Consider the following 10,650-nt stretch of genomic DNA (forward strand, 5'->3'; position numbering starts at 1 on the left):
TCAAAGATTATTTGGCTGTATCTGTGTGGGTCCCCTTCTGGTGTTTCTATTCTGCTCCATTGATCTTCCTCTCTATCTTTGTGCCAGTACCAGGCAGTTTTGATAACCACTGCCCTATAGTATGTACAGAGGTCCGGAACTGTGATTCCCCCTGCTAACTTCCTGTTCTTCAGGATGGTTCTAGCTATTCGTGGTTTTTTGTGTTTCCAGATGAACCTTTGGATCATTGTTTCCAGTTCCATGAAGAATGTTTTGGGCAATTTGATTGGGATTGCATTGAACGTATATACTGCTTTTGGCAGTATAGACATTTTAATGATATTGATTTTACCTATCCAGGAGCATGGGATGTTACTCCATCTTTTGAGGTCTTGTTCAATTTCTTTTTTAAGCAGTTTGTAGTTTTCTTCAAATAGGTCTCCTATATTTTTGGTTAGATTTATTCCCAGATATTTCATACTTTTCTCTGTTATTTTGAATGGTATCTTGCTGGTTAAATCTTTTTCAAATCTCAAAAATGATCTGCTTTTAAGCTGTGATACACAGCAAAGGGAGGAGATTAGGGAGTTGAAACTGACGTGTAGAAAAGACCAACAGTAGGAGTCCGACACTGTAGTGGCGCCTTACTGAAGCTAGATTTAAATCCCTTTTTCCACTAACTAGGAAACTGAAGCTCAGAGATGTGAGGTAGTTTAACAATGGTAGGAAAAGTAGCAAGTCCCTGATTTCCACGCAGATTCACCTACATCTGAACCTCTAGAGCACCACAAAGTGGGCTTTTCAAACACTGTAAAACAAAAAACACCCCTGGTGATCTCAGGAAATGGAGGATCTAGAGACAATTTCATATGTGGGTTTAAATTCCAGTTGCTAAATTGGAGAGAACTAAACTCTAGTTCCAGTGGATCACACCAGCTGGTATTGTTTGGAAAGATGTAAGAGGAGGGAGGGATGCAGTAACCTGAGTCCAGGAGAGGTTAGAGTATACCCTGGGGATGAAAAGATGAATGCACCATCAAATCATGCAGAAGTGACAGGGACGAGCCTCCAATAAATAAATAAATCTGCAATATGAGATCTGGTTACCCAGGTCTGGTGTGGGGGCTGCAGGAACAAAGGCCCACCTTTGAAAGATCTAGGGAGAGGGGAGGAGTAGTGGGTGTCGCAGCATACAGTGTGAGTCCAAACTGTTCACAGAGATTTGGGCTGATGATGTTTAGAGTATGAAGGGAAAACCACAAACTCGGATGAGATGTCAGGGCGTCTGGTGGTATCTGCTCCATCAAAAACCAGGCCATCCAGTAAGAATCAGAAACATGAGGGGAATGTGAGGAATCACAAAACACATGAAAAAAAAAAAAAAAAGAAAAAGGAGTCAAAATGTCTGAGCTGGAGGAATGAGGGGTCCAGTCAACACTGAGCATGTGGCTAGAGATGAGAGTTCATTCCTCAGGCCTGTGATATTTGAGTTGACTCTGACCTGAGAGTTCCAAAACTACAAAGCAAAGTGACTAAGTGATCCCTGCAGACATGAAACCTGGGGCCTTAATGCAATTTGCACCATGTGGCACCACACTGAGGTAATAGCAATTAGTCAAAACCTGAAGCAACAAAGCCAGAAGGTGTCTCTGAGGACTGAGCCCATGTGCTCTCTGGGGCTCATTATCTACTTTCTGAGAGAAGGGCCAGGAAGGGGTTGTGGTAATGACCCAAGGACAGACAGATCGGGAAAAGATGGGGTTTTAGGGACTGTCAGGCCAGTGAGCATTGGACCAGCAGAGGGTAGGGCAGGACTGTTCCATGAGCTTTGAGAGCATGCCTGCATGCTGGGGACAGAAGGATTTTTCCATTCCTTCTGCAACACGAAGATCACTGGAGATCACCGTGGTCCGTCCTCTGGGCAAAACAACAGACCCTTAACTAACCACAGGGTCTACCTGAAGCTCCCCCATGGGGCTCTGGCAAAGGGAGTTCTGGACACCTGTGCTCACTGCTCCTGTACCCTGCACCCCACCCACTCTCACAGACTAACATAAAAGGTACAACCTCAGCAGTCCCTTCCATCACCAGTGTGTGAGGGTCGCTGGAGAGCCCAGGTGTGGTGAGTGAACAGTACGAAGGGAGAAGCAGGTGTGGGAAAGGATAGTTAAGACAGATGGTGGGAGTCTGTAAATCAATGGGAGAAGGTAGGAAATGGGAGACAAAGCACAAAGCAGAGGAAAGGAGGGAAAAATGGGTCTGGGAACTCTCGTTTTTGAACCTGGAAAGATAGAAAGGAGACAGTGCAGAGAACGTGGCACTTCTCAGAAAGTTGCAAAATTTTTAAGAGTGGTTAAGTAGATTGGATGAGGGTGGGGCTGGAGAGAGAAAGAAAAGCTAGGTGACGCGTAAGTATCTGTGAAACTCATAATCTGGAAAATGAGAAAATTCTTGTTTAAACAGGATCTTCAAGCAACTCATGGATTCCAACTAATTTATTTCAGATGTCACGCATAGATGCTATTACAATAGAAATAAAGCAGATGAAAAACTGTCTTCAGCTTCAAGCAGCTCAGAATGCAGCAGGACAGCTTTGAAAGAGTCATGATCGTGTGCTTATCTTTATGTTTTAGGCACACTGATGTATTAGAATAAGGGATGTATTCATTTAAAAGGAATAGCACATCAGAATGTCTATGGGAGTTGATAGCATGTGAATTCCAGTAAACAATAAATTCACTCCTGGTATGGAAAATGGAGTGCAAGTCAGAATCGCCTCTGGTGCAAAGGCTTAGGAAGAATCATACGGTGCTTGGAAATGAGTGACACCATTACACAGCTAAAAACAAAGGACTCCCCCAAATTAATGTGACTTAAGCAATAGAATGGCACTTGGCAGACATATCTGAACGGTTTTCATTAAGGGATATCTTAAAGTTGTACATTTTAATTCTAAATGTATCAAAGGCAAGAAATTCTAGCTGGTAGAATTTGGGGAATCTGGAAAAATTCAATAATAGTGGTAATCTCTGCTCTGTGGGCTGGCTTTCTGCCTTCTGTGTCCTAATAGCACTCTGCCGGGTATTCACAAGGTATTCAGGGCACAGGTGAATCTCCTGGGCATCCCTCCGGGAGACACAGCATGAGAAGTAGTCTGCATATAGACGGCATGAGAACTGACAATGACCTTATCTTCTAGACGCAGAGTTTGGAGAGTATGACCTAATTTTGCACCTATAACCACCAAGTCATTTACTAAATTGTTTGATTTTTTTCAATTTCAGAAGCTGATAACTGTCCTTAGTTGCTGTTTGTGCTCTATCCATATGCAGGTGTCTTCTAATCATACCCATGTTATATACCTGACTTGACTTCTTGCTTTCTTAGTTGATGCCCTGGATTAATGCCAGCCTTCCAGCAGATTGCCTGGGGCTTACCACTGATGATATCTCTCATGAGACAGAGTCAATATGCAGATAAATTGGGAGCTCCCAGGGCATGGAGGGAACATCACAGCCTGGAGATAAGTCCATTCTCTTGGCTGATCCTTCCTAATCTCATCTATCTCCTATGACCTGATTCCTGGACAGTTCATGTCATAAGAAATGTCACATTACCCACTTCTTGAGCCATCCTAATATCAAAAGACCCTACCTGACTTACACTCGTCCCTCTGGTCTGGTAACTATCAGGAAGACTGTAGATGAGGACTGCAAAACCAAGGATCAGATCTGGACACAAACATAAAGTGAGCAGCTGATGTCCTGTAGGTAGCTGCTCAGACCTCCCCTTTACACCTGCCTTAAAACACCCTTCCAACAGAGATCATATGTTCCACCCATGCCTCCCCCGGGATCCTGAATTACTTGTCTCTCATATGTTCCATAGCCAGTTTGCTAATTAATAAAAATCTATCCAGAAATGTTCAGCATTTTAAAAAAATTTTGGTAACAATATCCTTGTCTTTGATTTTGATCCTTAAAACCAAATATATACAAAGCAAAATTTCAGTTGGAAACTCATTTGTCCTTGTAGTAGTGTATCCGGTATTAGCTAATAGTTTGCTATTGCCAATCCTGATAATTTGTGTGATGTGTTCAAGAGATATGTTTATGATTTTGATATGTCTCAATGCATGTATGTGAGCTGCATGTTAATGAATGTGGTTGCTGATTAACATGTATATTCATGAAGGGATAGCAGTTAATTATTTTCTGAATGAGCATGTTTGTGGAAAAATAATTGATTCTATGTATTTACCTAGTTATGTGAAGCTCTCAGAATCTGAGGGCATTACCTTTAGGGTATATATACATGAGTTTATATGATGACAACACATGCGTGAACACCATTCAGATTTCCATGTGCCTTTTCATGTGAATTCTTGTACATTCATAGAAGCACATATTCCAAACTTCTTCTAAATTGGAGAATGAGTTTTATTTGTATGCATCCTTGAATATATGTGAGTTGTAATACACATAGTTATTTGCTTGTGTATGGATATAATATGTATCTATCTCAAAATACTTCTGTCTGAGGATATACACCATTAGTACATGTATGGAGGGGTATCAGTTGGAATAAGCTTATATGTGTGCTTCTGCGTTGTGTGACATTTGTGAGTGATTATGTATATGTGTATTATGTGTGGACATGCACACCAGTTTCTACATGAGTGAAGCCATTTGCTTGTAAGCCTGCTTCCTGTGTGCTAGTCTGGGTGTAGGAATATTCATTTACTTCCAGGATAATTGCTAAGCTTTTACATACAAATGTAATTATTAGGAAGACACAGAGTACTTTTGAAGGTTTTTAAATTATGCATAATACAATAATGCGTAAATCTCATGCAACTTCTTAAACTTTAACAGCTTGCTCATTCTTAATCAGGATATTATACATCATGAACATCCTCCTATAAAGAATTCTCTCTTGAAAGCCACTATCCCCTTTTGTACATTTTTACGTGTGACAGTCCTTTCCTCTGAAAGCTATAGCAAAAACTAGAATTATCAAACCAAATGAGTTTCGTATTTTAAAATGTGCTCCAAAATTGTTCCAGGAAATTCACACAATTTCAGAAATAATCATTTGTCATATTGGGTGTTTTACTTTGAATATTACCGCATTTACTTTACTTATAGTACATTCTAATAGAAATATTTTTGTTTAGAAACGTTTTAAACTGTTGCAAAGTTTATGATGATTCAATTAAAATTTTAGGATAAGTTCATTGATTCCTATTGAAAGTCCTGCTGGCTCTTTGAGGGAATGTTGTTTCATTGCAGCAACTATTTTACTAGTTACTCTTAACTATATTGAGCGGTTCAATATATAAATGAGGAATAAGTTTCCATTTATTCAAGCTTCTTTAATCCTGAATAACCTATAATAAGCTTCAGTATACCAGCTCTCTGTTTTACTGATTTTTCTCTGCATTTTTCTTTCTGATATTTTCTTGAATATAATTGCTTTCTTAATTTGTATTCAAATCCTTCATTGCTCTTATGTAGGCATACAATTGATGTTTGTATCTTAACTTTTTCTGTCTGCTGTCTTACTAATTACATTCATTGATCTGAAAATGCAAAGCAAAGCTGTACTTCTGAGATAAAATTGCTTAATGCAGTGTATGATTGATTTTACATGTTACTGGAGTTGATCTGATAATATCAGAATTTTATGGAAAAATGGAGGGATATTCTTTTATATGTTAAATCTGTATCAGATTTTAAAATCAACTTCACATCACATATGTAGATTGACTTGAATTTTACAAAACCCTCCTTAATTTTAAACACAGCTTGAAAATAATTTAGTGTTTGTCTTCTTTTTAACATGTCATCTAGTTTCTCAAAGAAGCTAGTGGGTTTTATTTATGGAAACTTTTACTCAGTAACTGATTTTCTATGTTTACTATCATCTGCTCTGTTTTCCTATTCAATTTTGAGTCAGTTTTACATTTCATCACATTCTAGAATTTCTTACATGTTTTCATTTAACCTAAGTCATTAAATCTGTAGACAAGTGATCTTATTTATAATATTCTCCTATAATTACTCTGATTTCTGTGAAATCTAGTTCAGTTCTGATTTTGGCAATTTCTGTCTTTTCTTTTAATTTCTTTTAAAGCCTTGATAGAAGTTTCCAATTTTAATGATGTTCAATCATTTATCTGCATTTAGCATACTGTTTAAACTAGAAGTTCCTTTACCAGCTTTATTGAGGTATAATTGAAAAATAAGTTATATATGAGCAATCTTAAAAAGGATTTCATTGAAAATGCATATTAAAAAACTATGCAAAAATTTCAAATTATTTGTGGCAAGATAAATACTTGTTCATTTCATTTATTCTAGGAAATTTATGAAGTATAACAAGAATACTTAATCTATTCTCTAAGCAATGTCAAAGTATAATCTACAATGCATACATATTCAAAATAGTTGTTTTAGTATAAAGTCTCCAGAGTTAGTCATCTTATAATTACAATTTTTTAAAGTTGAAGCTCCTTAAGAATTAACATTGTTTTTGGGAGTCACATTTGAAGATACATTTTTATTGGAAAGGCAGCTCCACAGAGAGAAGGAGAAACAGAGAGAAAGATCCGTCTGCTGGTTTACTCTCCAAGTAGCCACAATGGCCAGAGCTGAGCCGATCCAAAACCAGGAGCCAGGAGTCTTGAAGGGTCTCCGATGCAGGTACAGGGTCCCAAGGCTTTGGACCATCCTGCACTGTTCTCCAAGGCCACAAGCACATTACTGAATAAGAAGCGGAGCAGCCAGGACATGAACTGGCACACATCTGATATACTGACACTTGAAAGGGAAAGATTAGCTAATTGAGCTTGTACCAGACCCTGTGATTACAAATTTATACCCTTTGACTAATATTTCTCTATTTCTCCAAACTCTCTCAGGCCCTGAAATCACCATTCTCTATTTTTGATAGAGTGACTTTTTGATCCCACGCATAAGTGACAGTATTTCTTTTGTTTTTCTCTGCCTTATTTAAATTTGTATTGTATCCTCCACATTTGTCCATGTGATTCTGTTTTCAAATAAAATATTTACATATTTATTTTGAAAGTCAGAATTAGAGAGAGAGATTCAGACAGAGAAAGAGAGAGAGATCTGCTGAGTCTTCGGATGGTCACAGTTGCCTGCACAGACTAAGGCTCAGGCCAATGCTAGCCGCCAAGAGTTTCATACAGTTCAGCCACATGGTTGGAGGTCCCAAACACTTGAGCCATCTTATTCTGCCGACCACGTCATTAGCAGGGAGCTATATCGGAAGTAGAACAACCAGGAAATGAACCAGATCCTATAGGTGATGCCAGTGTTGCAGGTGGTGGCTTTAGCCACTAAAGGCCAGGCTCAGAGCTAAACATATTCCATAATCACATAATATTTGCCCAAATGCTCCTCATCTTAAAATAGGTTGATATCCCAGTGAACTCATAATTAGGTGAAAATATTTCATATCTGTAACACCCACAACCCACAGATTATCAGTTTAGCAACATTACACTCTGTTCAGTAGTAGTTCTTCACCCATGTAATCATGTGGCTGACTGAGCTGCTCTCACTGCCATGGCCAAATGCAGCTTCATATTACATATTCCTGGTCCAGAAAAGTATTAAAAGTCAAGACTTGAAGCATGCTTTCTCTTGATTCCATATTGCTTTCACAGTATCACAAAGTCAAAATATCACTAAGTCAAAGCATCATAGATGAATGGTTGTGTGTTTATGTGCGTGTGTGTGAGAAACAGACACTTTTTAACAATCCTTTCATCCACTAACAGACACACCATATTTCCATTTCTTGCCTATTATGAATGATGCTGTAGTGAACATGGAATTACAGATATCTCTTTGAAAGCTTTTGTTTCCTTGTGATATTGTAAGACATACATATTTAGGGATTTCTTTAAAATATGTGGGGTTAATTTGCATTTATGTTATGTGCCTGAGAGTATTAGTGGTGTCATTTTGTTTTTCATACTTGATGATTTTCATGATCCTATTACATTGGGAATTTGACTGGAAAAGAAAGATATGATTACAGCATGAGGGTTGTCCTTGTTGAAATAAAAAACACATTGGGATATTGGTGAGGTGCAGCTGATTCTGAGACATCCTTCATTAGAGTAATAATGATGATACTACCAACTGACTTGGGGAAACCAGATATATTCCATTATTTCTTTAATTTCCATTTTTCTTATTTATGCACCCCTATCTTCTGAGGAAGGTGGAAGTAATGTTTGAGATATACTTTTTAAGATGTTGGGGATTATTTGAACTTAAAAAGCATGCAACATTCGAATAGGGATTCCAGGATGAGGAGATTATAGAATTATCTGGGGAATATATTTATGAGTCAGCACTTCAGATGACTTAGTTGAAGTCCCAAGAAGTGGTAAGACACTGAGGAAAAGTAATAACTCCAAGTATGGAACCCCCCAAACTCCAGTGCCTAAGTTGTATGAATCACAGCAAAGTGAACTGGGATTTTACATTCTGGAAGGCAGAATGAGAAACAAAAGGGTAAAGAGAACTTGGAGCAGTCAGAATCAATTGAGAAATAGGTTTCTTGAAAAAATGAGTAACCAATGATTTAAAAATGAAAAAATATGGGACCAACACTGTACATAGTGGGTTAAGCCTGCACTTCAAGCTATATAGGCTCCATTCAAGTCCCAGCTACTCCACTTCTGATTCAACTTCCTGTTAATGCAGCTGGAAAAAAACACAGAACATGCTCCAAGTTTATGGGCCCCACCACCCACTTTGGCAACCTCAAAGAAGCTCCTAATTTCAACTGACCTTGTCCCAACTTTTACAGGTGTTAGGGCAGTGAACTAGAGGAAAGAGAAATATCTCTACCTCTTCTCCCTTCATGCAACTCTGCTTTTCATATAAATAAATAGTTTTTCAAAAGTAAAAGAATATGTATTGATCCTAATAAAAACATTAATGGTAACCAAACTGTGAATGTGTTAAGGCAGCCTAGGAATCATTGGGATTGGTTTTGAGTGGACAAGGAGATGTGGATGTGGAAGACTGGACCTTTTGATGGTTTTCCAAATAAGAATTGGACATAAATCAGGAAAATCTGCACTGAAAAACATGGTTCCAGAAGACAGAAAGCGATTTAGTGAGAGAAATAGAGCTTTTAAGGCAGCTTTTAAAACATCTCCTAGAAATGAATATTGTGCAGACTACCTGAGAAGGTGTTCACATAGGGAAGGAATGTACCTGGGAGAGGGGAGAGCCAGAATGTTTAGAACACACCATGCAAATGAGTTGCAAAACCAAATAAACCTTTCTAATCAGTTTTCAGGTTCCAGAGTTGAAAGTGGGATCATCAGGGATGTCAGCACTTTCTATCCAGGAAGTTCCCAATAACAGCACCGCAATGGCCCCCACCTTCCTTCTGGTGGGCATGCCAGGTCTGACAACAGCACCCTCCTGGTGGACAGCTCCTCTCATCGCTGTCTACCTTCTCTCTGCCCTGGGCAATGGTGCAATCCTCTACATCATCGCCCTGGAGCCCACCCTGCATCGACCAATGTACTTCTTCCTTTTCCTGCTTAGTGTGTCTGATGTTGGCTTAGCCACATCCCTAATGCCCACCCTGCTGGGGCTTGCCCTTGCTGATGCTCACGCTGTACCTGCCTCAGCCTGTCTCCTACAGATGTTCTTTGTCCATTTCTTTTCAGTCATGGAATCCTCTGTCTTGCTTACCATGGCCATTGATCGGGCATTGGCCATCTGCCACCCGCTCCGCTATCCAGCACTTCTCACCCGTGGTGTCATTAGCAAGATTGGCCTGGCCATTGCTCTCCGATGTCTGAGCCTCCACCTACCCCTGCCATTCCTCCTAGCCAACATGCCTTATTGTCACCCACAGGTCCTCACCCATTCTTATTGCTTGCACCCAGATGTAGCCCGTCTGGCCTGCCCAGGATCTTGGTGTTCCATATATAGTCTGTGTGTGGTTCTCTCAGCCATGGGATTAGACCCCCTGCTCATTTTTGTCTCTTATGGCCTAATTGTCAGGATTTTGCAAGGCATGGGGTCCAGTGAGGATCGTTGGAAGGCAGGTCAAACCTGTGCTGCCCACCTCTCTGCCGTGCTTCTCTTCTATGTACCCATGATCCTCCTGGCACTCATCAACCGCCTGAAGTTGCCAATCCCTCAGCCTTCCCACACACTTCTCTCCTATGTCCATTTCCTACTTCCTCCACTAATAAACCCTATCATCTATAGTGTCAAGATGAAAGAAATCAGAGAAAAAATATTAAAAAGGTTGCAGCCTAGAAAAGTGGATTGTGCTCAGAGAGGATGAGTTCCCTGCATGTTTGGTGATACAGAGCTCCTGATAAAGAGGATTCTCTGATGGAGAATTCAGTTCAGCCCATGTGAAATGCTCAGTCAGATGTACAAATGCACACACCTGTGTGCATCCGCCTGTCCCTGGAAGACTCATGGATACAAGCTCTAGAGGACATCGGTGGCCTGCACACCATTATGCTAATTTCCAATGGCATAGAAAGGGCCAAAGTTTAGACCTTGCAGTAACTATCAAAGTGTATGGTTGCTACATCTATTCCTTAATAAAGGGAAGAAACTGAAGAAGATAAACTGCTATTCAGCAAAG

At 39.7% G+C, this 10,650-nt stretch overlaps 1 protein-coding gene across 1 annotated transcript; it reads left to right on the forward strand.

The window, feature by feature from the left end:
* Nucleotides 1-9,360: 9,360 nt before the first annotated feature.
* LOC101536267 (olfactory receptor 51S1) lies at nucleotides 9,361-10,338 on the forward strand. The gene has a single exon (XM_004590064.2). It carries the CDS (start codon nucleotides 9,361-9,363, stop codon nucleotides 10,336-10,338), a length of 978 nt encoding a protein of 325 aa, XP_004590121.2.
* Nucleotides 10,339-10,650: the final 312 nt, after the last annotated feature.

Source organism: Ochotona princeps, chromosome 4 (genome assembly GCF_030435755.1).
Source record: "Ochotona princeps isolate mOchPri1 chromosome 4, mOchPri1.hap1, whole genome shotgun sequence".
Lineage (NCBI taxonomy): Eukaryota > Metazoa > Chordata > Mammalia > Lagomorpha > Ochotonidae > Ochotona > Ochotona princeps.